The sequence below is a fragment of the Ixodes scapularis genome, unplaced genomic scaffold (genome assembly GCF_016920785.2).
Source record: "Ixodes scapularis isolate PalLabHiFi unplaced genomic scaffold, ASM1692078v2 PGA_scaffold4__175_contigs__length_147842914, whole genome shotgun sequence".
NCBI lineage: Eukaryota > Metazoa > Arthropoda > Arachnida > Ixodida > Ixodidae > Ixodes > Ixodes scapularis.
The window spans coordinates 91,275,161-91,302,925 of NW_024609879.1; the positions used below are offsets into that span (position 1 = coordinate 91,275,161).

Here is a 27,765-nt window from a genome sequence, read left to right on the forward strand (position 1 = left end):
GCTTGTGTGAGAGCTGCTGGCCGGCAAGGTTTCGGATCGGACCGCGTTTCAGTTCTGTCAAATCACGATTTATCTTGCAGGAATGCGGTTCCAACTTCTAACGATGAAGTACCATAAGGAATCTTTTGCTAATCTGTTTTCAACTGGCCGACGTCCTGAACCCGAGCCGCAGAGCGTTAGGCGATCTGACGCCTAACAACTTGACCTCACCTCGGCCAACTTGCTTAACTGCTTATGGTTAAAGGATACAATCCAGTCGTGGGTGGTGTAGCGCTTGGAATCCGACCCCCAAGCTTTTTCTCGCGCTTCCGACTCGGAATACACAGAAAAAACAAACAACAAAGGATTGCAAGGCCGACCAAGCTAAACGCGCTCATTGCTGCCAATCGAGTCGATAAAAATTGAAACCAAGACAAAATACAATTTTTTTTGCTCACGTTGTGCGATTTGTAGCATAATGGCGCGAGGTATTGGGTGTGGCACAGTTCCCACAAAATGGCGTAGGATGGCGCAAACAAATGCGTCTGGCGCAAATGGCACAGCTGTTCCACCCCTGAAATAGACTTTCCAACAAGAGCTACGTTTCTGGGCCTCTCGGATAAACTTGCTCAGCAGCGGGTTACGCAGTGCGAAGCAGTTGGCGCGAACACGACACATTACTGTACCTCTAAAGGCAGATTTATTTTTGCTGCCCGAGCATGAATGTCTACTTTGCTTTTGCTTGAAACACTGGTTGACCTAGGACAGCCAGTTATTAGTGACGGATTTTCGTGGAGCAAGACGCACTTAGCGCGGGCACACAGTCTCCCGTTTTTTTCTTTACCACTTGGTAGGCAAAGCCGACTGTACAGCGTGGTGGAATGTCCACATGTGAGGAACTATACTCGACGAACAAAAGCTATGGGGTGCACGTCGTAGTCATCGACGAAAGCTGCACACACGCACGACCCCCCCCGTCGGAAACGCTACCAAAAATTTCCCCCGAGTATAGCTTGGGCGGCAAAATTTGTGTTGGACTTTGGTGTGTTAGTAAACTGTGAACACATACTGCACTACACCGTAGATAAGAAATTTAGCTACACTAGTACAGCACGATGGCTAGCCTGGAGCTTTTAACGCGCACCACGCAGTAGCAACTACACAAATGCACGCCAGTGCAACCCTCGCCCAGGTTGAAACGAGCTGGGGTTGGGTCTTTGGAGACAAAAACTTCCTAAAACTGCATTCTTTTGAAAACGGTGATGGCTGTTGTTCTTCTGAATTTACCAGGCTTCTAATTTTGTGGATGAATATTGGAGCTATAAATCAATTTATAATGTCTATGCGGGCTGAATGTGCATTAAAGTTGACTCTAAAACATTGTTTTCACAAAACAGAATTTTTGGACTAGTTGAAAATTTGCAGGAGGGATATCTCAGCCCCTACAGGAGTCAGAAATATAGCCTTTCTTGAAATCTGTTGCCAGATGTGTGAAGCATACAATGTTGAGAGCAGATTTTTTTAATATAAGTCTAGAAAATTTTCTATTTGATCTTTTGTTTTATTACTTGTTAGCCATGCATTGAGCACTGAACTTAAATATGTTGTAAAATCACTAATAACAGGTATATCTTAAAAGCACTCCCAACATTGTGTTCTTTACACCTCGTAGTATCTGGCCATGTGTTAAAAAGGATATTTTGTTTAGCAGTTTTTCCCTATCATTCCTCCAAACAAAGACAGGCAAGTATTAATCATCTTCAGGACAATTCTACTGACTGAGGAAATTATATGAAATCAGCACAAAAAGCTGAACAAGCTTGTGCAGTTTCATTGAATTTGGTCATAAAATAAAAAAAAAAAAGCTCCAAAACCAGTGTTCCCCCTTAAACGCGGGATCCCCAGGTCTTGCAGCACAAGCTTTCGCTCCACATGCTTCGTCGTACGGCGCGCCGTAGTCTGTCATAGGTTTATGATGGCAAAACAGGCTCCTTCCAAAAAAAACCCTCCATCCTTTCTACTTTACCAGAGCCAACAGTCGGGAGGCGAGTGAAGAGGGGGAAACCACCAATTGGAGAGCTTTGTAAAGAAGCTCATCTTGCTGTCCTAAACCCGCAACATAATACAACACCCTCGGACGCCGCAACGGTAAATGGAATGGCGATTTGCGGACGAAGACGTCCGCAATGCCCACCTCTGCCGCCACGCCGCCGGCAGGATCGTAACAGGCGAAAGAGCGACACTTCCACGACGTCGCACGGCGAATCGAGGGACCACTTCCGAGGACACGGTAAATGCACCAGTCAAAGACAAACTCCGGGCATCGCAGTCACTCAAATCAAGTTGGGAGACGAAGAGCGTTAGGGTGAAGATGATGGCCGGCATTCCGGGCAAGGACGCATATATTTTCTTCTACAAGTAGGAGACCACTATCGTCATAAATTTGTGGGGCATTCTAAATGCGGCTGCCGTCTCGCGGGCTTTCACGTCGCTCTCGCTCTCGCAACGTCGCGCTCGTCCCTCCGAGTCGGTCAGCGCTTTCGAGCATTGAACAGGGGGCCCACTCACTTGACGCAGTTGGCGAAGACGGAGGCGCTGATGACGCTCTTGCGGCCCGCCTTGCTGCAGAAGGTGACATACTCTGCGTAAATGTCGTTGCGCGCCACCGAGCAGCCCGGAGGCGCCGGCTCGTACATTGCGCGCACCCACGTGCCCGCGAAGGCCTCAGTGTCCAGCGGGTCGGGGGAGGGGGCCGCCCCCAGGGTCAGCACGGGGGACGGGGAGGGGGCGGCCTCCGGGGGAGGGTGGGGCAGCATGGCCGCTGCCACCCGGGGGTGGGGGGGAGGCGCCGAGGAGGAGGGCCCCGTGACCGGCATGGCGGGGGGCAAGAGGGGGTCCACCGTCTCGATGAGTTTCATCCCCTTCTGGGCCAGGGGCCCGTACGCCAGGGGGTCCAGGGTCAGTAGGGACACCAGGATGCCGATGGATTTGTGCACCTGGAGGCGAGGGGGCGTTCATTAGCCAATTTTTGGCAGCCTAACAATGTTGTACGGCCGCCGAAAAGGTGAAAACAGCAGCAACAATGTTGTACAGGCCCCGCCATCCGCGCAAGCTTCTGACTTTTCTCGACACCTCCGCGTTTCGTGCGCCTTGAGTGCACGTGCGCAGCTCTATAAAGAGACGCCCCGCCATTCTCACATTGCCAGCGACTATAGTGCTGGATTTAGCATGCCCCTTGACGGAAGCACACACGGGATGCAGAATGTAAACGAGCGCTACGTCTGCAATCGGCTCCCTGTTCAAACACAAGTCCCGGCCGAACGCCTACGCGGCGCTTCTGTCAAATTTTTGTCCCGCAACTGCCCAAATATAAATGACGTGGAAGATCCGGCAAGACGGCCTTGCCACCCGAGGGCTGTTAGTCGGGAAAGGGAGAAGGAACCACGTTACGGCAGAACTTCTTTGTAACAGGGCTAGATTGCTCGGGAAATCTTTTTAGTGTGCCCTGAAACATCTACATCAATCCGCACCTTCCATTAAAAAGAGTCTTTAGTAGAGAGTGCCTTAACTGTACCGGTTCCTTCGTTGTTCCAGGGGTCTAGCCCGATTTTGCCGCTTCTTTCAACGCGCCGTGGGCAGTATTTTAATGCGAAAGCATTAAGTGTCCCATGGAGCGAAGCTGGCGTTGTCTGTAGCCGTCTGTAGTAGAAAAACAGCACCTAAATTCCCATTCACTGCGACGCATCATGTGGCCCCATAGCAACGGTGTCATCGTTGATAAGGAGCCAGCCGAACTGCTGACGGTGCAGCGGGAGGGGGAACACAGGAATAAGCTGGCCCGACATTAGGCCTGACGTTAGGCCTAACTTTACGTTTTGAGGTTTAACGTCCTTTACCGGTACCCGCAACTAGGGAAATGATGATGATGAGAGGACACATAATTTCAGCACGTGCCGCGCCGCGCTTCACACTCCCGCCGCTGCCTCACCCAGCAGCGCAACAGTCACCAGCGAGCCAGGGCGGCCTGTGCGGCACACCGCCACTCTCTGCCAGCGCTGCAGCCACTTCTGTTCCTCTCAGCACCGAGAATGCTTTCACATTCACAACTCATAAGAAGTGCTTAGGTACCGTCAGAATTTTTGTTTCGTGCCTTCCAGAGTGCCGCAGCCAAAGTACAACAGAAGGCACGAAGTGCATGCGGGGGCCTAGCGTCAAAAAGAAGCGCCATCCTCACTATCGGTCACCCCAGCAGTCTAAATGTCACGTGTCTAAAAGAGTGCAGCCCGATCGGCCCCTCACCAGCAGCAGCCTCTCGCAGGCATCTCGGCCCATCTCGCTGAGCATGTACAGGGCCTCGAGGGCGTAGATGAGCAGCATGAGGTCGTGGACTGTGAGCAGCTCGAAGATGCGCCGGCACAGGGGCGCGTCCAGCTGGGGCAACAGGGCCCGTGCGTTGCGCTCCTGGCGGCACAGCCGGGCCAGGATGTCCAGGCAGCGCACCACCAGGTAGCGGTCCTGCGACTGCACCCCTTCCCGGGCCAGGCGCAGGAGGGCGCACGACCAGCGCTGACGCTCCCCGGCCTCCTCCTCCTCCTCCTCCCCCCTGACCCCCTCCTCCTCCTCTTCCTCCTCGCTGCCGGGGTACAGCACCAGCTGCGGGAGTCACCCAACGTTCAGCACGAGAGAGCCGTAAACTGTGGCTGCATATACCCCATCTAAACAACTGCCTAGGAAACTACCTAAATTGCCTCCAGCGGAATACGAGAGCCCCCTCACCTTGGATGCCAAGTTTCCTATTGTGTCCAGGGCAACTTGCCGTAGCGACGACCACCTGCTCAGGGCACACAGCATCACAAACCTGAAAAAGACCAAAGATAAAAACATTAAAAAGAAAAGAACACTGTCGGGAAACCAATCAAAGAGAAGTGAATGTGTAGGCCCTGCGACCGACGATGACCCGCGATACGCGTAAGATTAGGCACGTGCAAAGTGCAAATCAATTGCACGCGTAGCATATTGCGTGTTGAGCATAAAAAAAAAAATGTTGGGATGAACTAGAATCCAACAACTACAAAACAGAGCCTTCGAGGCAGCTTTTACGCGACGCAGCGACAAAAAGCATTCACACTCTGCTCCAACTACACCATCTAGTTATCTTCCCTGCTAATCGAGGTTGTTGCTGGCTAGCGCCGCTCAACTTCGCTCAGCATCTCTCGGCGCTCAAGTAGGACACGCCCCAATGGGTCAAAAGAATGTCTACGATCGCCCAGCGAAGCCAAGGTAGGCCTCTACGCAAGTGTATCTCTGCAACGATAGCCAACGTCAATCTCGTTTTTGCGCGTGAATATCGAGGCAGCAAAGCGAGGAAAGTGTTACACCCACTGACGTCACGTTAGATGGCCCTTCAGTAGTGCTCTCGTTAAAGGGTCCCTACAAGCAAAGAAAAGTGTGTACCCACCTGATGAACGTCCTGTTCCTTGCTAGCACCGAAACGTTGCGTTCCTCAAACGAAAGGTTGTGGAAGATCAACGCAATCTGGGGTCGGACAGCAAAGGAAAGGAGAGAAAAAGCAATTGCTTTGTCAGTAATGCACCTCCGGCTAAATCGCATAAAGAAGCAGTGGCCAGGTGTGGTACCAGCAAAAATCAGCCAGTAAAAGTTTGTATACTTGTTGACGGCTTGTCTCGAAGTACACAAGTCACCTGTATCGTTGACCACCCCCCCCCCCATAGTGCACATTCATCTTACGAAACCTTTACTAAATGCTGATGCATGAAACCACTTGTCTAAAATGGGTGACATGATTACGTTTATTTGAATGCACACACCATAGCATAAAAAAGAAACACAAATTAAAAGGTTAGAGGCAACGAAAGCGCACTGATAAGCCAGTCTCTCTCATGAAGACGTCGTTAATAACCCTATAACTAAGGAGATTAACCAAATTTTTTGCAACCATTTTTTCTCCACTTGCTCGATATTACAGTAAAATCCCGGGAAAACACCCACTTCGCTCGAGCACCTACTATTAACTTTTCCCGAACTTGGGAATTCTGCTAATTACGCATTAAGCGCCCAATTCGACCGAACGGGCGCCCCCGTCTAAATTAACTCACTTTTAAATGAAAGGTAGCTAGGCACTCCCCCAGTATTCTACAGTAGAGCATTATGGGGGTTGTGCCCATCCCCATTTGGAAGCAGTGAAAAGGTGTTAAGGAAAGATGCTGGGTGGAGACACTTTTTTTATAAATATATATTTGCCCTATGATAATGAAATTTCAGCTAGTTGTGAAGTTTTGTCTTCTCTTATGAAGACAATTATTAGTTTGAATGTAGATTTTATAGTTTTGTGTTCACAGGCAGAAACAACCACATAGGAAGGGTTTTTGATTCAGACACCTAGGCACAGTCATTTGTTTTTTATAAGGAGCATGGTGCGATAGCTCATTTTGCTCCCAGTAAAGTGGAGAATGCCAGTATCTAGCCAGAGGATGTAACTTTTCTTTTTTTATTTAGAAAATAAAATAAACATGCTAGAAGGCCTTTTTTTTTTTAGAAGCCCTTTAGAAGTTAGTTTGCAAAAATATAGGATATTGCAATTTCAAGTAAAGGTCGGCACCTCCACCTACCCTTTAAATAATACTTTTTATTATTATTATTATTATTATTGAAAGACGTTAAGCACCAAAAACTGAGTGCACAAACTGTGAAGACAACCCAAAGTTGCAAAACAATAAAACTGCATTTGAAAGTTTAAAAGATATGTACTCAAATATTGGCTGCAATTACATGAAATACAGTTAAACCTGGATGTAACGAACCTGTATACAACGAAATCCTCTATATAACAAACTTTTACAATTCCCCGACGCGATCTTCATAGAAGCGCTTGTATTTGTGAACTCCATGTAACGAAGCGCTCGCACTGGATAACCTTGATTTAACAAAACTCGCTCCGCCGCAATCTTTTTTTTTTTTTTTTTTTGGACTTTGATATTCTGGATTTGTTCGATACTTTGCACCTAAAGGCGGAACCGTGACTTACCCCATAGAAATAGTGTATATTCACGACCAATGTTTCGGACAGCTCGAAGTCCGAAAGTTTGATTATTCGGACAAAATCGTTGCGAGCGATCGGCGGAAGCGGCCATTTTGAATTCTATGTTGGCTGCAAATTGATTGGCTTGGTTTGGCAGCGCTACTGGCACTACTTCAGCACTCCTGAGTCCTACCGCTAGGAGACGCTATGCTAGCCCTTTTTTTTTTTTTTCAATTTAGCTGCACATCATCATCATCATCATCATTATTCTCATTTTGCTATCCCGTTCCTTCGCGTCGCCAGTCGCCATTTTGCGCTCGTGGTTTTGCGCTTCTTATCTCAATCGCACAACGTTGGCTTGGACGTCATAGCCCCATCTGTTTTCCTGCCGCCGCGATGTGTCATTAAGGGGGGACATGGGTCTTTGGAGCCAAAAACTTCCTAAAACTGCATTCTTTTGAAAACGGCGATGGCTGTTGTTCTTCTGAATCTACCACGCTTCTAATTTCGTGGATAAATATTTGAGCTATAAATCAATTTATAATGTCTATGCGGGCTGAATGTGCATTAAAGTTGACTCTAAAACATTGTTTTCACATAACACAATTTTTGGACTCGTTGAAAATTTGCAGGAGGGATATCTCAGCATCTACAGCAGTCAGAAATATAACCTTTCTTGAAATGTGTTGCTAAATGTGTGAAGCATACAATGTTGAGAGCATATTTTTTAATATAAGTCTAGAAAATTTTTTATTTGATCTTTTGTTTTATTAGTTGTTAGCCATGCATTGAGCCCTGAACTTGCACATGTTGTAAAATCACTAATAATGGGTTTATCTTAAAAGTACTTCCAACATTTTATTCTTTACACTTCGTAGTATCTGGCCATGTGTTAAAAAGGATATCTTGTTGAGCAGTTTTTTCCCTATCGTTCCTCCAAACAAAGGCAGGTAAGTTTTAATTATCTTCAGGACAATTCTACTGAATCAAGAAATTACCAGATATATAAAATCAGCACAAAAAGCTGAACAAGCTTGCGCAGTTTCGTTGAGTTTGGTCATAAAATAAGGAAAAAAGCTCCAAGACCAGTGTTCCCCCTTAAAGAAGCGCAGAAAGCATCCTACCATAACGCTAGAAAAGAAGGCAGCAATTCTCAAGCGAACAAAGTTGCACGGAAACGGAGGCGTAACCTGAAACAAGGCACTGTTTACAGCTTTTTTAAAGCCCACTTGGAAGTAATAAAGGCAAGTTTTTCAAATGCCGATTTTTCGGAGTGCTCTATTATTCGGACGTTCTTTCGGTCCCTGCGAGGTCCGAATAATCGGTCGGCGACTACCTTAAATGCAGATATATCCTTGTCCAATTGCCACCAAAGGCGAGCAGCTTTTGGTGCCTACCGCGAGGGAGGTCTTGGATGCCATCGATGTATTAGGCCGGGTCGCCGGCTCCCAGGACGACGACAGCGCTCGAAACGCTTCGGTGTCCTTTGAGCGCAGCATGCTGCCACCGCTCGCGCGAAAGACGCAAGGCAAGCTTACAGACTTCTTTTCCACTAAATAAACGACACGGTGAGTATGCCCACGTGGATTTTTAATTTTCGCTTTCTTTCCACTTGTCCTTTACGAGTTTTTTCGCGAAAACTGCATGTAACGAAGTCCTCCATATAACGAATTATTGCAAACTTTTATCAATTTCGTTATATCCAGGTTAGACTGTATTGCAAGAACATACGTGGGCTGTTCGGGAAACATCAAGGGTCGATAAAACCGTCCCACACTGTACGCTGTGCCTTTTACAGTCCCTACAGCACCATGTGCCGTCAGTCATTAGCTACATTGGCTGTTCCCCCCTACGTCAGCATTTCGGTCGTCATAAGGTTTTGGTTGGCAGTTTTCGTGGCAGCGGCATCAACTTTGTTTTCAAAGGCCGTGATTTTCTTTTCTGCAGTGCTGACAACTGTGAGCGAAGCATCGATTGCGTCAGGATTGCGTCGACTGCACTGTTACGGCGGCTCAGCTTAGCAGGCCGCAGTAAACGTTCCTCCACCGGCGTTCTCCGCTCGCATTAGGTCGTGCTCTTGAAACTTGCGTTTTCTTCTCAAGTACTAGACGCAAAAATGGCGCGTTTTAGTGTTGCCTATCACAAATCAAATCGGAGAAACATAGAAAGTACTGCTGTCACGAACGACAGGCTCTCAAAAATGGCCGATATTCGCGTGAACTTGAGATTTTTTGAGCCACGGCGAGTCGGTCACATACGTTTTTTTTCCGAACTTCTTCAACAAATATTGTTTCTATTTTTTAACTTGGAAAAGTAGGATGTCCGAGGATAATAAAGCAAGCGAAAACAAAATATTGTGTATATAAAAGATAAACTTGATTCTTCGACCGGCATCTCCCCTCCATAAACCGAAACGAGATGATTTTTCGACCAATACAAGACATAGCACTGGACTGGCGGGACACATGAAAAGTACACTTGCAAAAGGCTGACAGCAAACGAGAAGGAAAAAAAAAGAAAGCATGATGAAATGAAATGGCCTTACCCTTAACACTCTTTGGCCCTCTATACTTCTTGTTCCAACCTCATAATTTAAGTTAAAAAGCTCGTCATCGTCGTCTTTGTTACCTGCAAGACAGGGCAGACAGTCCAGCATTAAGTAAAAGAAACCCAAGACATTGATTACCCACATAGCACGAACGGTACAAAAGAAAAGCATTGGCTTCCTCTGTGGACAGCATACAGCAATGCTTACTGCTACGTCGCTGGTAACAACTATCCAATACAGCTGTGCTAATAATTAAGCTTCAGCTCCAACTCAGTTTTGAGCCACGAGCCAACATCACAGTCAAACACACAGTGCAGCTAAAAAATATATAACACTCCGAGAGTAATCGGCCGCCTCCCTTTCATCCCCAAACATGTTCTCCACATCTGGGTGCAAGCAGAAGCGCGATCATGTGACCAGAGACTGACGGATGACTGCTCCAACGAGCACGCAGCTTCCACTACTCTGCCAGTTTAGCGTAGAGTGCCTCAAGATTGCCGGGCTGGCGATTCTCCCAGAGTAAGGACAACTCTGTTGTCTGCCAGCCAAACCACCATTTTGCCTCCCACTCGTACGTAGCCTTTGCAGTTACTGAGCATTACCACTTGCAAAAGTGATGCGGGAACCTTAAGACGACGAGACGTCACATGTTCCATCAACCATGCACTTGTTTTTGGCGCTCAGTGATGGAAGCGCCATTCAACCTTTTTAGAGCAGGCAACACTGGTTTGGAGCAGCCACTGACGCCTTTGGAGCAGAGGCCAACATCTTTTAGCACATCACTCAAAAATTAAAACATGATTGTGCCACTGGACGAGTTTATCTATATCTGCACAGACTAGAACCACCTCCCCGCCTCCATCGCTTCAATCACTGACACCGACCGTTTCAAAAGTGCCGTTTGCAACCATTTTTTGTAATCCCTCTGCTGTGTTTATGTTCATGTTGTATTTTTTTTTTTCTTTTTTGCTTCACCACTCCTCTCTGTAATGCTTCGGCCTTGAGAGTAAATAAATGAAATGAAATGAAATGAAATGGCTTGCATGCGGCATCATATGCGGCCATGTCAGTATTTTTGTGCACCACGAGCTTTCAGTTTGCCGTGTCAGTTTCACATTGCAGAAGTTGTAGTTTGAAGAAACCAGCAAGTAGAAATGACTGTCAGAGCCCAGCAATGGTGACACAAGCTCTTTTAATAATGACCGAGGCCTCCTCTTTGATACTGTAGGTACTTATTACCTATTTTAATAAAATAAATAGCGCACAAAAGAAACAGAAGAGTAGGTTTCATTTAGAATGGGTATTAAATAAACGGTTGAAAATGAATTGTTCCACAACACTTCAGTTAGGACTTTCCCGCCTCCCCGTTTTACATTCCGTAGTTTATTTCACCTGTAGATATGATTTCTGTAAATAGCCTGCAAAAACCAGCAAGCTTGCTAATGGGTCTATCAATGAAAACGCACCCCCCAAGTTTTATAAACCACCAAACTCAAATACTATGCTATGACCTAAGATCAAACGAACTGTACAGTGAGAAGTGATGTTGTGAAATATGTATCTGAACCATTTTGCTTTTTTTCTAGTTCTCCAAATAATAACATCGGCCAATAATAAAATATTTTTATTTTTTGCTTTATTTAAGCCCATGTCGGCATGGGTGTGGCGCAATTCTTATAGAAAATGGCATTTTGGAGCAAGATGTGGCAGACCTTCGTTTATGGCACAATTTGGCACAAATGGTGTGGCACTTCCATCACTGAGCTGCATTTAATGATAGTGTAAAAGCAATGTACAGGTGACAACATTTGCTGTGCTTTAGTGCATTACCGAGTCGAGGAGCCTCCAACTGAAATAATTTATCACGATCTCAACGAGTACTTCATAATTTGGAATTTTCAAGGGCACAAGCCAATCCACTGGTCTCATGTACACAAGGTCAACACACTGCGGCTCTTGCATTCCCAAAGGATATCACCACTGCGGCAAGGTGCAGCCAGTAAGCAACATTGAGGCACTCTAGCTTAGCGGCAAACGAAGCAGTGAACGTGCCCTTACAAATCGACCCAAAAGGCAATAAGAAGTTGAACTAGTTGAAAAAAGTGTAAGCTCCTTAAACTTTGCTCTTTCTGAGCGTGCAAGATGAAAGAAGAAAAAAAAAAAAGTATTTGTACATTTGCAAGAAATGAAAAATTCAGGTTCAAAGCAATTAAAAAAGTCACTCCAAGTACAACTTCCTGCCGTGACTGCTGACACTATTTATGTATCTTGTTCCTGATGTCACTAGGCTGCACCGCACAACTACTTTTCCCACCTACAAAAATCTCCACTAAGAGATGCTTCTTCGTGGCCAGTCGGCGATATTCAATCAGCGGTGCTCGAAGGCCGTACTAGCGAACGTGCACTGGAGGTACACGCACCTCCCACAAAAGCAAGAACACAAGAAAGTAAGGGCAGCGACAGCCGAGCACAATCTCCGACACAAAAGGAACGCGTCGCACAGAGAGGGGAAAAAATCCGGGGCACCCACCTCTGCCGATATTGAACAGGGCTACGGTGTCGGCATCTAAATTGTCTTCCCAGAACCGCTCCATGCGCCTGCCTTCCACACCCTGCCAGCACTCGAGCAGCGTGGGCCGCAGCGTAGGGTCGTCTGCAAACGGCCGCAAAAGAGAGCTTGCTGAGGCGGATCGCTCAAGCCCCCAAATTCCGTAAAACGACTTTCAATTACGCGTTACCGCGGGCCTCATAACTATCAGGCAGCGGCAAAGCCTCCGTGGTAAATTTAGTAAAAATTCTTTACCATTAGTATATTTACAACATCCTCATACTAAATGCTGGTGCAAGTATAACAAGCCTATTGCAACTAACTTCCACGTAAAAAAAAAAAGAGGTGGCAAATTTTGTCTACAACATCCTCATACTAAATGCTGGTGCAAGTATAACAAGCCTATTGCAACTAACTTCCACGTAAAAAAAAAAGAGGTGGCAAATTTTGTCTAACTCTGCTTGTGAAACCAGAGACATCTTGTAACGAAAAATAATGCCGCACCAAAGTTTTTGTTTGTTAAGGTTACTTTACAAAACAGGAACTGCATGTAATAAGGGTGAAAGTTCTCCCGTCTACCGAGGGGGGGGGCCCTTTTGTGGCCACTCCGGCCCGCGTGAATGATGCGGCATGCACCGTGCATCCGTCCGACACCTGCTACGCACAAAGGTGGAATTGCCTAGAGCTCGCATGCTCCGATGACTGCCTTTGGGAGGGATCCGGCCCGTCGCGTCACAGCAAACGACGCTCCGTTTCCTGTCAGCACTTTTTATCTTACATCCAAGTCCGCGGACCTCGTGGTGAGTAAACACCGGGCTCAGGAGAAAACGAGCTGTAAAGAGCACCCCTTCTAGTTTGATCTCCTTGCCAATAAAAACGGACAATGCGAGCGAGAGGCGGGAGCAGGGTGGAGAGGCACCCACCATTGGAGAAGAGCCCCGCCTGTGCGAGGAGGAGGTCGAGGAGGCGGGGCACACGGTCCAGGCGCAGGGCGTGCCTGCCCTCGTTGGACAGGAGGGTGCACACATTCAGGCTGAGGGCCTCCTCATTGGGCAGGCCGCTTAGCAGGGACAGGCACAGCTTGTTGTACTCCGACGGGGGGCCCAGGCTGGCCGCAAGGCCCAGGGCCAGCCGCTGGCTCTCTGAAAAGGGGGCCAGGTTCAACGGCCGAGAACTGCCTCCCATGGACAACGTTCGTATATCTATCAGTAGACAAGCTCGAGAAAAGAGCGTTGTTCGAAAACGGAACTTCGCTGTTGCCCACACACTGACAGGTACGGGCAGATAGCAATCCTAGCGCCACCAGTGGCACTGTTCGCACGGGCTACAGAGGAAAAAGTTTTTTTCCAAACAACGCTTCTTTTTTAGCAAATTTCTGCACAAACTTTATGTTCGCCATAAAAACCCCAATAGAATCACTTTCCACCACAAGCAACATGTGTCCGACGCTCTACCGGTTTTGTCGTTTCCGTCCCTATGGGATTAGCGTAGTGAGCCCCACCGAGCAGGCACCCCACGAAGAGGCGCGAAGACGTTTTATGAGGCTTGGCAACCAACTTCAATCTAGGAACGTTGTCCGCGGCATCCCCAGACTGTCTTGGGTTGCCACTTTCTAGGTAAAGAGGCTACAGTACTGGATTGGCTACGTTCCCTGCTGGAGGGCAGTGCAGGACACTGACAGCGGAGGCTCTTAAATTTCTGAACATCAGACCTATACTCTGGGTCAACGCTTTTGTGCTACATTGTCGGAGCTAGCGTAGCTTCCACTGTGCAGCAGTCTCGCACTGCTGCGAGAGCACATGGCTTTGTCTTTTGCACCTCATTTGCATGTGCACCTAGCTTTGACAGAGTTGCAGCACTGTGGAAGCTAGACTAGCTTTCACCAAGTAGCACAGAACAGTTGACGCTGAGTGTACACCAACGTGCGGGATTCAGGACGCTGAGCTGCGGCAGCGCTGCGATTGCGGTAGGTCAGCCAGGCGGGCGAGGTGTGGGCAAAACAGCGAGAATTTCGCACGTGCAACGCAGCAATTCGGCCTGCCACGAAGCTACGTGGCTTTCGGTTGCACCAAACAGTACTGCAAAAGTTGTGAAATAAGCTTTTACAAGTTAAAGGTGGACGCTGACAGACGCATAAAACAAACAACCTGCGTGGATAAAAAAAAAATTTTTTCCTGCCTCGCACAGACGATTGCTTGTGTGGCTAGCCTTCATTGAAGGTAAGTGCGCAGCTTCCACGGCAATCGTTCTTCCGAGCACTGAGGCACGCCTATGCTAGGGACATCATCTGATCCAAACCACCCGGAGTTCATTATTAGTGTTTGCAAACAAGTTGCTGCCCAAATTTTCTCGGTTGCTCACTACACCCAGGCATCGTAAGGTGCATGGTGATGCCGTCGCAGGCACCGTAAGGTGCTTGCAATGGCATCACTTTGGCTCGTACAACGCACAACGTCGAGCCTTAAGGCGTCCAGAACTCACAGTCGCGTACCAGGCTTGTGGCAAAAAAAAGTGCAGTTAAAATTCCAACGCGAACGACTCCCGATCTATTCGCACGCATAGCGCTCAACCAGTTCTTACTAGACTCAAAGTAGTCGTATGCCTCGAGAGACTTGTACGCTTGCACCAGGTCGGCCATAAATTAGCTCGGCGAAAAGACCAGGCAGACGACAACGTGAGCCACCAAGGTTGGCAGCAGCAACCAAGCAGATTTGGCATCGGAGCGCTAGCGCTCCTTGCTCACGGCGAAGGTATCCTCGAAGGCGATGCCGTCAACACACAGTTCTTCACTGTATCGCTGCTGCTCAGGCTCTGGCAGCGAGCGCTGATAGTCCGACATAACAAATAACAGAATGCGACACAAAAAAAAAAGCTAAAAACGCTGCAGTTCAGTTAATGAGCGCACAGCCCGCATCGCAATGGGGAAAATGCGGCGAGAGCGGTCGCTTTTGCCCGCACCCCTCCTCCGCATGCGCAGCTCTCCTGTCGTGTTTGTAAACAGAGTGCGCCTCGTGTCGGTGTGTGAGAGCTTCTAAGCAATTTCACCACCACCGCAGTAAAATCCCCCCCCTCCCCCAAACCCCATCCAACACTTCCCAAAACGGGAACATAGCAGCAATCTGTAAACTTCTTAACACAGGTGGTAGCACAAACTGGAAGCTGGACAGTTCAGGAGTGCGACCTTGCTCACCATGAGAGTGAAAGCTACAGTTAATTTGACTCTCGCGGGGCGAGCCAAGACATTGTTAGCAGGCGATTCGTCCGCCATGGTCACAAACAAGGTGAAAACTGCAGGGAGAAGCTTCGGTTGCCCTGCCTCAAGCACGAGCTTTCTACCTTCAACCACGCTTTAACGTCTGAACCATCTGGAGCGCGCGTGCGCGCAGCCAGAGGACGGCAGAAGGCCTTTCGCCGTCCCTGGGCGTCCGAAAGACGCGCCCTGCCATGCTCGTTCCGACAGCGGCTACGAAGCGGCCCGAGTGGGACGCCGCAAGAAAAGGCTTCGTTTCACCCACCGGGGATATCATGCTGTGCCCGGTTGTAGAACATGGGCACCTGGACCAGCACCGAGGCGTTGGACTTGCGGTTGCGAGCGTCCGAGCTCGGCTCCCCTTCCTCATCCGCATCTTCGCCCAGGAAGTGCACCTTCTCAAAGAGGCTCAGGTACCTGCAACACGGACACACACACTGTATCTTCTACCTTGATTATTGCTTCGCAATCACGTTCTAGAATGATCTTACTCCCCTACGACTGTGACCATCGGCCCCAAATTAACGCTTTGTGGAAAGCTTACGTATACCGCATTTTTCGGACCAAAGCCCGCAGCTGCTGCCTAGCCCGCAATCGAAAAACTTCCCGTACACTGCACACCTTGACAAATGCCTGCTTTGTCGGGTCACAAAGAAGCTGGTAGCATGCACAGATCGACACTAACGTACACTGTTACTCGCAACATTCATCGCATTTCGTCCGAATTGACAATCTAGACAAACAAATCCCCCTTGCATAGTCTGCACCGCGTAAAAATTAAACTTTTAATCGTCTGTAGCCCGTAGACTCTAGTCCAGAAAATACAGTATTCACTGTACACTTATTGGGTACAATGTGTTTTTGAACGCAGCACCAATGTCTTTCATCGGCACACTGCTTGCTCTGAGTTTTCATTCTCAAATTTTCCTTTTCAGCTACAATCACGCGTAACTATTACTCGCGCAATATTCAGGATAGAGTCATTCGGGGAAATGTGTTCTTCCATACGCCAAACCAATGCACAGATATTCTTCGCTCGCTCATACAGCAGACTGCTCATTGTGCAATCTCGACTCTAGAATGTTCACCTATGACCGGCTGCTTTGCTGCCTGAAATTGCAAATGTTGCTATACGTAGTATTCATTAACGGCCGTAGCTGTGCACTCTGCGGTTAAGCGCATGCTGACAGCGAGAGTTTGCCAGACCACTCCCGCACCGTCACAAATGTTGTTCGTGGCAGATGATAAGTTGCTTTACCCACAGCCTGAGCTGATCATGACGTGTGAATACTTTTTAGTGGCTCTGAATGAACGTTGAAAGCAATTCTTATCTACAGGAGTTTTTCTTTTTTTGCCTTACAGGTGTTTTAGTAAAGCCGTGAAAACTACACTATTGCAGTCTGTGCTGGTGAGTCATACGGCCAGGGGGAAATAATACAGTGGGCTAATTGTCACAACAAGCAAAAATAAATAACTAATATTTGTTAATGAAGTTTTTAATTATTGGAAATAAATAAACATATGGTTCCAATTATTATCTTGCAGAGCGTCATCAGAAACTACTTAATCGGTAATTTTCGGAGAAGATTGAGCTCGTGGGATGAGCAGCAGTGCACTAAAGTTATTGATACTGCAACAGGCAGTTAGACACAAGGCTGTTGGTGAGAACACGCTGATGATAAGAGATGGAAAAACCAGATGGGTGCATTATCGCACCAGTAGCATTGCTCCTGATGCACAAGTGGCATCCAATGCGACCGATTTACTAGTCTTCAATGACGCTCTGCAAGTTTCTGATTAACATAATACAGCAATTAACACTGCAGTGATGTGATTGGCCTAAGCCATTTTGGAGCACCTTTCGGAGCAGCCAAAACAGTGTTTTGGAGCAGCGAATGTGGCCTTAGAGCAACCAAAACAGTTTTTTGGAGTAGCAAAAGTGGCTTTTGGAGCAGCCAAGACAAGTGTTTCGAAGCAGCAAAAGAGGCTTTTGGAGCAGATATTTTTAGGAAAATAAAAATATTGGTTTTAAGTGCTGTACAAACAAAGAACAATTTGTGGTAATGATTATAATGCAATTAAATGAAAAGGTGCAAGCGAGCTGGACAAGAATGACGAAAATAATCCCTGGAGAAGGGGAACAAGAGGGACGAAGGACAAAAACAAATCTTTTGTGTTGTGTTCTGATGCGACATGTTGTGACGGAACTTGCTGCTTGTGTTTTTACTGCCGAGACATCCCACAAGTTTACAGTGCTGTAGGGATTAATGAGCCATTCCAAAAAAAAAAAAACGCTTGCCACCGTTTTACTGGTTCCCAACGTGCCAGATTTCCATCAAAAATAAGCAAACGTAAAACAATAAATTGCAAGCTTCCAGGCTGGTGCCTCTGTCGTGCTATCATGTTCGCATGCACGTAAGGGCAACTTCGGCAGGCTCGCAGTTGCGCGAGCGGAGACAACGGCTGTTTGATCGAAACCGAAACCATGCCACTCCGCTCCGTCGCCAACTGGTTCCCGAAATTGTCCGCAAAATGTAACTGTCAAGCATATGACAAAAAACAGTCCAGCGCACGTGCTTACAAGGCCGGCAAACGAGGTACAAACGCCAAATACACACATGCACACACCAAAAAAAAAAAAAAAAATCCTTAGCGCATCAATGCAAGACATTGCGAGCCAGGGTCAAAACGTTCCCAGAGCGCTTTCTGCAACAACTGAACTCGAGACAAACAAGCGCACTGTGAGGGTTCAGCGTGCCCACACTGCCTTCTTTGCTTTAGCTCGCTTCTCTTCAACTTTCTGTGGCGGCAGATTTTTCACGTACCGGGGTCTCTCTCAAAAGAAAGCCCACCGAGAGAAACCTAGGTAATCAATACTTTGACACAGCAGTCTTTGAGTTAGAGAGGAATTTTTGTAATAACGTATGATTTAAACAAAAACCGGAATGCTGATGAACATGCGGCGGTACTTAATTCCTTTCATCTTGGAAAGCACCATATCTTCAGCGACATGGGGACAGCAACACCCGACATCGCACGACCACGGTGACTGGAAGGCAGGGACCGAATATAGTTTTCTCACAGTCGTTGCTTTCAGGAACGAGTGCATCAGCTCACGAAGTAACTCCCGCCGTGCAAAAACTTGGTTTCGGTTCACAACACGACAGCATGGCTGGTACCTGGCACGCTAGACTTAGTTTTGTTTTTGAAAGACGACCGAAATTAGAATTTGGCGCAGCCTTGGTGCAGATTACCCATATTTTGGCAAAATGTATCAGGATGTAGCAGGGTTAGCCCCTTGGCACAGTATGGCGCAATTGGTGCAGCAATCACATCATTGCATTGTGACAATTAGCCTCGTACATTGTATTCCCCAGTCACGTAACTCACCTGCACAGACTGCATTAGTGTCACCTTCAGCTTTTCTTTTTTTTTCTTAACAAATCTGTAAAGCCTAAACAAACACTATAATTGGAATGCATTTACTGGACAAAATGTTTTTATTTCAAACCAGTCAACCCTCAATATCATTCTTATCTGAACCTCCCGAGGGAAGGCAGCAAAAAATATCAAAAGCAAGTTGCCACACTTGAACTGGATAACCAGCAGAGAACACCTCGAAATGATGCCCAAGCCTCAGGCACCAGCACCTCAGAAAAGACAGCAGGACACACAACACCACTAATTACAATCATAGTTTACTTACTGCAGTACCAAAGACAAACAAATGTAATGCCTTATCTGCTGCACTACCAGAGATAACAAAGTTAATACTTTATCTCCTTCAGTACCAAATTCAAACAAATTTCACAAACAATAAGTTTAAGGGGTGCCACCCACAAATACTTTTGCAAGCCCAACTTTTCAGATCACTTTTGAAACTAACCATCCAAAGCAACATAAGACTAAAACAAACAAAGGGTTGTATAAAATAAACAGGCATTTATAAAAGCGTGTCTGGGAAGGACAGGTAACAGTTCCAGGATACAGGCTTCATCTTTTTAACTGTCTGTTGCACCTCCCCTTCATGCAAATGGTTAGTAATTTTATACAGCACAGCCACCAAGTCATGTGTCAGCACTGAATACTCTCAGATACCAAATTTGTGCAAATTAAGGGCCCCCAAAGGCACAAGTTAGCACAGTTTGCTGTGGGCTACGTCTTGAAGAACAAACATCACGCACCAAGCAGAAAACCAAACCTCGAATGCATCAAAACAGCTGCTGATAGAGCACGGATAAGAATACACGGACATCTGCGCATATTCATGGTACCTCATCAACAAACAGTCTCCAGATCCAAGCAAACAAAGCGACACAAGCAAAGGAAAGAAGGCATAAAATTATGAAACTACAAAACAAAAGATTTGCCCCCCCCCCCCCCCCCTTTTTCTTTTCCTGCCAGATGCAAAATAATAGAGTTCAAATATTGAAAGAAAAAAAAAGACAGCCTCCTCTTGAAACACCACCTGTTCAAACTCGCAAGCATAAAAACCGGTAGTTTTCCAGGAAGAGAAAGATAGCCGGTAGAGCAGATTGCCCCGAATGGCGTCGTTTCCTGAGCTGGGCATGTGGATGGTCCTCGCTTAAAGGCCAGGAGGCACCCAGCAAAAGAAGACAAAGATGGGAAGTGATAAAATGATGCAAGCAATAAACATTGCAATAAAAAAAATGTTAAAAAATATTTAATTTTTGCTTTTTAATACAAACATGTTCCTTGGGCAGTAAAATGGATTGCATAGGCCAAAGAGGTGAATTACCAAGCTAATTCACCTCTTTGGCAGATCAGCAGCTCACGGCAATTCTTTTACAACCGCCCGTTTATCCGGAGAACTAGCTTATCTAACCACTCCTTTTCCCAGATGATCGTTGACTGGAACGACCTGCCAGACTTCATCGTATCACATAATAACTCTAAAGCCTATGGCAGAGAACTAGCAGCCCTTTTTTCTTCATCATAAGGTGGAATTTTAGTAATGCACATATTGTTTCTGGATGTTTTGATGGCGACTGTCTTTCCCAAGGGTAGTTACGCAGAGTTTTACTACATATTTTTACACACCTGAACCGTGTTGTCTCGATAGTGGAAACACCATTAAGATCCCTCCCCCGCCCCCATGTACTGCCCTCCAGGAGGCCTTTAAAGGAGCCTGAATAAACAAATAAATAAATAAATCATTAAATGTCCCATGATGGTGGTGCACATTCAAAGATTTTTGAAATCAAGCGTTTTTGACGTTTCGCTGGTCGTAATCAGTTATATGTTTTATAATTCAAACATATTTCATTAAAGACCATTCAAACAAAAACATGTCTGACATCTGTCTGGCTAGAAAGACGAGACTGACCAACTGAGGCCAAATTCACAAAGAGCTTCGTAGTTTACGACAGCTTAGCTAAGAAGTTTTTAAGTTAAAAACGTCGTAAGAAGAGGAGAAATCGATATTCACAAACGCGTTTTCAAGTGAGAGGAGGAAAGTGACATTGCCGTACGGAAAAACTAGAACTTCCAATGCTGTTGCTATGGTGACGACGTCTTCGGCAACATGAATAACCAATCTGAGAGCTCGGCATGGCTCGGAGCAGTTCGGAGCACGTGAATTTCTAGTAAAAAACATAGGCAGCTTTTCCGCCATCGCTTGTCTAAGGTTCGTGTCCGTGCAGTGATATGCCAACGCTAATATGATTTAAACGCACTCAAATGCTGAGGCCGGTATAACCACCTCTGTTGGCTGCTACGAACTCGGTCGCTACAAAGTCAACACAACTGCCATTAGATAGTTTTGCTGCTGGCTCTTACGTAGGCAATACGCAATAGTAAAACTTGCGCTAAAAACGACCTGCTCGGACCGATTTTAGTTGTGCGTTACGTTTCCGAGTGAACACCTCGCATGATCTTGGTTAAATTTGCTAGAGTCGCAGAATTCCGCCAGCATGCTCCTGAAAACGAATATTGGAAATGAAAACGTGTCCAATCATTTTATTTAAAGTCAAACCAAGCCGCAGCTGCCTCGTCCAGCGCTCTTTTCTACGGGGTACAGGGGCTACGAGTACGGGTGCGTAGCGAAATTCGATCACGGAGCCTCCATCACTAGTCCCGTGGAAATGCCACCGTTCATCAATGCTATCGCGGAATGAAATCCATGACCTACTGAAGTCCAGTGCGTAGCGAGAACTTCGGCGATTTTTTGAAGAGTCGTTCGTTCGTCGACGATGAACTGAGCGAATAGGGGGCATTAACTGGACGCCATATTTGAGGGTGCTGTTGAGAGCGCAAGCTCAGAATGAGCTCACATTAATAGGCTGCTAAGACCGGCAATCCTGACGGTGCGGAATACACGTTACAAAAGAACTGTGGAAGCTTGTCATCCGCACGCGCTCAGCATTTGCGCACACGGCTATGGCCGCCAGTGAATACTCCCTACAGGCCTAGCGTCGAGCAGATCGCAGCATTGACGCACAATTCGAGCGGTGAGCACTTTCACTGTGCACTCTTTCAGCTGCATGGCGATCTGATTCGACCGCGGTACGTCCCGGAAAGAAGTGCCGTGCTGAACACCACGTTATTTCACCGTTCGCGTAACACAGAACGTAGAGAACACCATGACGCCCTTGCTGGGCCAGTCAAGGTAACCGCCATCTTGGAAATGGCGCTCTCGTTGGGCCCGAGATCTCTCGAGAGCTTCCCGCAAGGCCCGCTAACCCGCAACGCAACAGCCCCAGCGTTGCGTGCGCACGCAATACGCTAGTCCTTCTACTGCGTTCTGAGCAGGCGCACTCACGACCCGCAATTTCCTTGCGTACGCAAAGCTATAGCGTACGGTCCACTAAAACTGTCTATTGTTGCTAAAAGAAGACGGCCCGTGCCAGTCGTTTGCAAAGTGGTGTAGATAGAAACAAATCGCTGCGGCGTTTTTTTGCGGCCTCGGAGATGCAGGTACGAGGCAACGTTAAAAAAGATATGTTTGAACTACGAGAGTGTCAGCAAGAGCCACGTAAATACCTGTTCACACTCAGAGCGGATGTGCGCATTTGGTCGAAGTGCTGGATTCGCGCTGTTAGACCGCGCCTTGGTAAGCGCATCGGGACAAATCTTTTACGACTCCTACGATTGCAATTCGATACTGACGTGACACACGGCAAAGAGGTTGGGCCGGCATCGCTGTTATAGTTCGACAGTGACGTACCGTTGAGTCAGAATAAAAATGGCATATGAATAACAAAGTGCACATACCGTGTTGCGAAGGTAATCCATAAAACTGTTATAGTTCAACAGTGACGTATCGCCGTGTCAGAATAAAAATGGCATATGAATAACAAAGTGTACATATTGTGCTGCGAAGGTAATCCATACGGCGTTTATTTAGGCTCTATATCACACAAAACAAGGAGATAGAATCGATGAGAGTCCCTTTTCGACGACAGCGCGTTCGTCACCTCGGAAAACAAGGAGATGACAAGGGGAAGAGATTGACCTCTTAATCAAAAATTGAGTTCAGCAATCAAACCATTGGTACGGGAAGGGTTCACAAGGGTTGCACGGGCATATTACACTCAGCAAGCCAGCCGGTCGTGGGCAGACGGTCTTCGCCAAGGACCGTCTGAGCAGGTTGGAGTGCCTGCTAGGCCTATATTCTGCCGACCTTGCTTGGTCGTTGGGATCGTTGCCGATGTAACTTTTCCTGGGTGCTTGTGGATCCAGCGTTCATGTTCGTCATAGTCAGTTTCAAGTACTTTTCTTTTCTCTTCCTACTTGAAGTCAAGACACGCAAGAAGAGCGCGTAGAAAAATAAATGTCCGTTGGGCCATGTTGATTTGATAGCAAAAAAGTGCATAAGACAGCTCCGGAGCTGTCGTAGGATTCCATCGCAGCCTGCACAAAAGTTACAATAATTTTGTTTCATGAATACAAATTTGTTCTTACGTTTTGTTGTAAGCACATTTTTGGCATACAATCGTTTCGTGAATCTGGCCTCTGGTTTATGGCTCCAACTAATAGTAATGAATATGTGCCTCAGGTACCCATCTCAGCAATATTCCGGGTTCCTGCATTGCCATGGCCATCATGCCATGCAGGCCTCGCCTTCTAGGTGGTATGCCTCGACACACCAACTCTCAGTCGGCAAACAACTTTCAAACACACAAAAAGCTAAATTTCGATGAAGTTAATGCAAGGGCACAGGCAAGCTGGTCAGGAATCAACATTTTTTACACTGGAGAGTGGAGATTCGTGTTGTCCTGCACCTGTTTCCCCACTCTCCAGCTTCAAAAATGCCAGGTTTCGAGACGCAAATATCTTTTGTGTGTAGTTAGGTTTCGTACGTCGCATTTCGATAAAATGAGCAGTCCTGCATTCGTCCGCAGTACGGACACAGCGATAGCTGCGACACGTCGTGCCTAAGTCATCAAGCATCCACATCGCATTCCTGCACCGTGGGGTGCATGAACGAAAGCATTAGAAACAAAATGGGCATCTAGCCACTTTGTTCCAAACACTTCCTTCTTTTTCTTTTTTTGGTCCAAAGCAGTCTACCGGTACGAGCTCTTGGCATTTTGCTATCGGCTCTATCTTTGCGTTTTTCCAGGGCGGTGAAGGAAGTAGCATTTCACCTTTTGTAGCAGGTTCTGTGGCAGGCAAAATATCGGTTTGGATTTGCCACTGACGCTTTTGGAGCAGATGATAACATTTGCTAGCAGATCGCTTGAAAATGAAAAAGTGATTCTATTGCTAAACGAGTTTGTCTTTGATAATGATTGTGGGTTCCACTTTTGATACTGGAGCCTATTACACATTACCTTTCGTGAAAATAGATGGGGCACAAAACAAACACAGACCCTCCTTTTTAGAAATGGGGCTCTGCCCACTCTCTCCCTTCTCACTTTGATAACCGGTAGTTTATTTAACTTGTAAATATGATTTCTCTAAGAGGCCTGTAGAAACCAGCCCATCTGCTAGCATGCTTACTAATAAAAATGTGTCCCCCAAGTTTTATGAACCTACCAAGCTCAACTGTAGTACTATAAACTACAAAAACCACCAACACTGCTTTTTAGCAGAGTTGGAACCAGAGCAAAGTAACAGTTTGCTGCGCTTTCTATCGACAGCTGCACAAGAACAACCTGGACTACCATTCTGATTCTAATATAGACCCATGGTGGTGGTGGTCTGTTTTTCTCTTTCTCGGCGCAGTTTCTTTTTATATATGAGACCAACTTACCAAGAAGACCAGACAAGGAAGACTTGTAATAGTGTTGAGCCTAATTTCCGAGCCTATCATACTAACCAAGGCGCTCACCCATGTCAGTTGCTAGCACTTCGGCGCAAAAGGGGTGAAGCTTAACGCACGCGTGCTGACATAAGCTGGTAAAGGTTGACGCAAGCAGCGCAAGTACGGCGTGACTGTAGCATGTGGCAGACATGATAATGAAGCTGTCTCATAGGGAGTAAAAGACCTCGGTTCTGTATTAACCCAGTAGCCGCCATCCCTTTCAGGTCCCAACATTGTCTACAAATCAGACGATGACGAGGAAAGCGAGGTTGTTGAGCAATCTCTATACTTCACTTCATTTTAAGTCAAAGGGCAGCCGACGCTACTACGAGCCAATGGGACCGATCAAACAGCACCAAAAGCACCACATCCTGGATTCGCAATCTTTCTGTGTGTTCTTTCATCAGTTAAATCAATTAAGTGCAATGAATGGTCAGTGACTTGCACTTCAAGTTTGTGTGTTTGCGGCTGTATGTCTTCGAACATTCGACTGTGCTCTGACCTGAGGCAAAACAAACTATACGGTGAGCAGAGATACTGTGAAATAAATATTTGTACACTTTTCCTTTCCTTTTACTTTCCCGAATATTAAAACCGACCACCAATAAAACATTTTTATCTCCTTCGTTTTAAGCCCACCGGCGCAGGCGTGGTGCAATTCTTCGCAAAAATGGCATTTCTGTGCAAGATGGAGCAGACCACCTCCATCACTGCCAGAGAATGCTAGCAGTCGGCGTCCGGAATTTCGCGGGAGGCGGGCGATCTTTTTCGAGAATTTCGCAACACTGACAACGGACACCCCACGCCCTAATACGCCAACTATAACATCAGCAGCTACAGTGGACGTCATTTCCAGTGGTGGGAAGAGCCCCCAACAGCTATCGCAACGCAAATTTAGCATGCGTTACCGCGGGCAACCGCGGACCCGGTAAGGCTGCTGGCGCGCGCCGAGGAGCATGCCTCCAAGTCACAGCGAGAGTTGACGGCAGCCAGCGTCCGATTCGGAGGATTCGCTTTCGATCGGAACGTGTTTCTTACCCCCCACGACGCTCGCGCCGCGTCAACGCTCGTCCGTCATCCTCAGCGGACGGAAACGAGCCGGTCGATATCCAAAATGGCCGCCCGTCCCGTGCCCTCCCCCCGCCAGAGAAATTAACGGCCATCCGTGCCCTCGATACACCGGTAGATAACGGCCGCGGCGCTCCTCCTCCGAGCCCTTCATTTCTGCCAGTTCATATGTTTTCGTCGATCGTTGCCTCAGTCAAGGCGAAAGAGAACCTGATCGATCAAACATGCCTCGCCCTCACCCACGTCGTCTCGCGCACGCAAGCACGGCAGAATCCAGCTCCAAAAGCGAAACATCGAGTTAGCAGACGACAAACGGCGCTAGCTAGTGTTGCCAACTGAGCATTCGGTTTTCGCCAAGAGCGGAGAAATCGCGAATCTATGCTGAGTAAACACGGCTTCGGATCGGACCGCTCGATAGCGAGGGAAAAGGCGGAGTGACTCATGGTCGCGGTGATTTCGTGAGTGGAATGAAGACTCGCTTGTGTTTCCTGCCCCTGTGAAACTTTCACACCACACTGTCTAATCTAATAATTTGTGCTATTAAAAAAAATTGTTTTGTTTTCTTTTAATTTAGAACCACAAACAAATTGTATGGTGTACAGCGGAAATCCAAAGACGCCCCTTTATGGTGTTTCCCGACTCCTCTTTGGGTTGCGTCCCGACTCCCCAAAAGGGTAAAGCAACAAATTAACTCCACCGAGCTAAAAAAGAAAAAAAGCGTTTAAGATTTTTCGGTTAAAAAGCATCCCACGACCGTGGCAACATCCAGAAACCGTCTTCCGATGCTACAACGGTAACTCCCCGATATAAAGTACACTAGAGGTTCGGCTGGCGCTAGTGTGCTATCGCAAATAAAAGCAGACAGCGACCAGAGTAAAACCGGCTTCCGGTAATGCATTCCTACGGGGTTTAGGCGGGTGCGCTTTTTCTCTGCGCTTGATTATAAGAGCAAATATTACGAGCAATTCTAACGTAACAAGTAGCTCGGAACATTTCTCAATCACGAAGACAAAATGATTGGTCAGCCAGTGCTGAAGGCATCGGCGCTTTTCTGCAGGGGGAATGGGCGTGCCAAACGAACGAAGGGCATCTCAAAGATCAAAAGAGTCGGCAGGAACTGCGCAGTACCACTGGATCGTAACTCTCCTTTAAACGTAGACGGGAGAAACGAAGTAAAGGCCAAGTAATTACAGCCCGATCCACAATAAACAAGTTCCGTTTTGCTCTCTCCGCGGCGCCTAGGTGCGAAGACACTCGTTCTGGCGTTCAAAACGTCAGCCGCACGCTCGAACGTTCGAAAATAGGCGGAAGCCAGAGAAAAACTGTGCCCAGCGTAAAAAGAAAAAAAAAAAAAAAAAAGAATCACAGCTTGCGTCCGTGATTTTTTACGTTCTGCTTGTTTTAACCACTCGTAAAGTTACACGACGGGGTCAGGGCTGGCCTATTAACAGTATACTAGCGTTCAATTGTTATTTCGCTTAGATTCGTCGCTCGTCGTTACACCCCTGCCACGCGACATAGGTTGGGGCACGCAGTAAAGCGAAGTTAAACATCGTTCACTGATGAGGGAAAAAAAAAAAAGCTCTATACTGAATCACACTTTCACAACGAGGTCCTCCCTCAAAATCCTCTTGTTCCACGCGGTGCTCAGCGATTCATGGCTGGGCACCGCGTGGTGGAAAGAAAAGGCTCGATGAAAATGGATGGATTGCGCTCGCAAGTGGCGAAAACCTGACGTTCGTCGATGCCCCCACCGTACACTTGGTACGAGCAGAAACACCGTGGTGCGAGTGGCGTCTGACAACCAGTTTCCCTCGAGAACGGCGCGTCCCCCGGTCGCTCACAATCGAACCGCGGCGCCCTTGAGCTGCAACGGAGGCCACGGGCTACCGGAGTTCCGCAGCCTAATAATGCGAAATGTTTATTCAGCTACGTAATCCCGGGAGCGGAAACAGCGCAGCTTGATCGATCCCAAGGATACCGCCGCCGTGGGCGGACCCTCGGGTTAAGGAAGGAGAACTTCGAGGAAGTCCTTTCGTTCTCTTCGTACAGGCGAAAGCTCGGA

General features: G+C 47.3%; 1 protein-coding gene across 1 annotated transcript in view; it reads right to left on the minus strand.

Moving 5' to 3' along the window:
• LOC120850874 (AT-rich interactive domain-containing protein 2) overlaps nt 1-27,765 on the minus strand; it is a 96,140-nt gene that overhangs the window by 27,676 nt on the left and 40,699 nt on the right. Inside the window, exons 4-11 of the mRNA XM_040223559.3 lie at nt 15,630-15,781; nt 13,038-13,256; nt 12,097-12,219; nt 9,564-9,646; nt 5,438-5,514; nt 4,756-4,837; nt 4,279-4,632; nt 2,548-2,975 (exon numbers count right to left, since the gene is read on the minus strand). Of these exons, the coding sequence (XP_040079493.1) occupies nt 2,548-2,975; nt 4,279-4,632; nt 4,756-4,837; nt 5,438-5,514; nt 9,564-9,646; nt 12,097-12,219; nt 13,038-13,256; nt 15,630-15,781 (1,518 nt within the window). The remainder of the gene's footprint in view (nt 1-2,547; nt 2,976-4,278; nt 4,633-4,755; nt 4,838-5,437; nt 5,515-9,563; nt 9,647-12,096; nt 12,220-13,037; nt 13,257-15,629; nt 15,782-27,765) is intronic.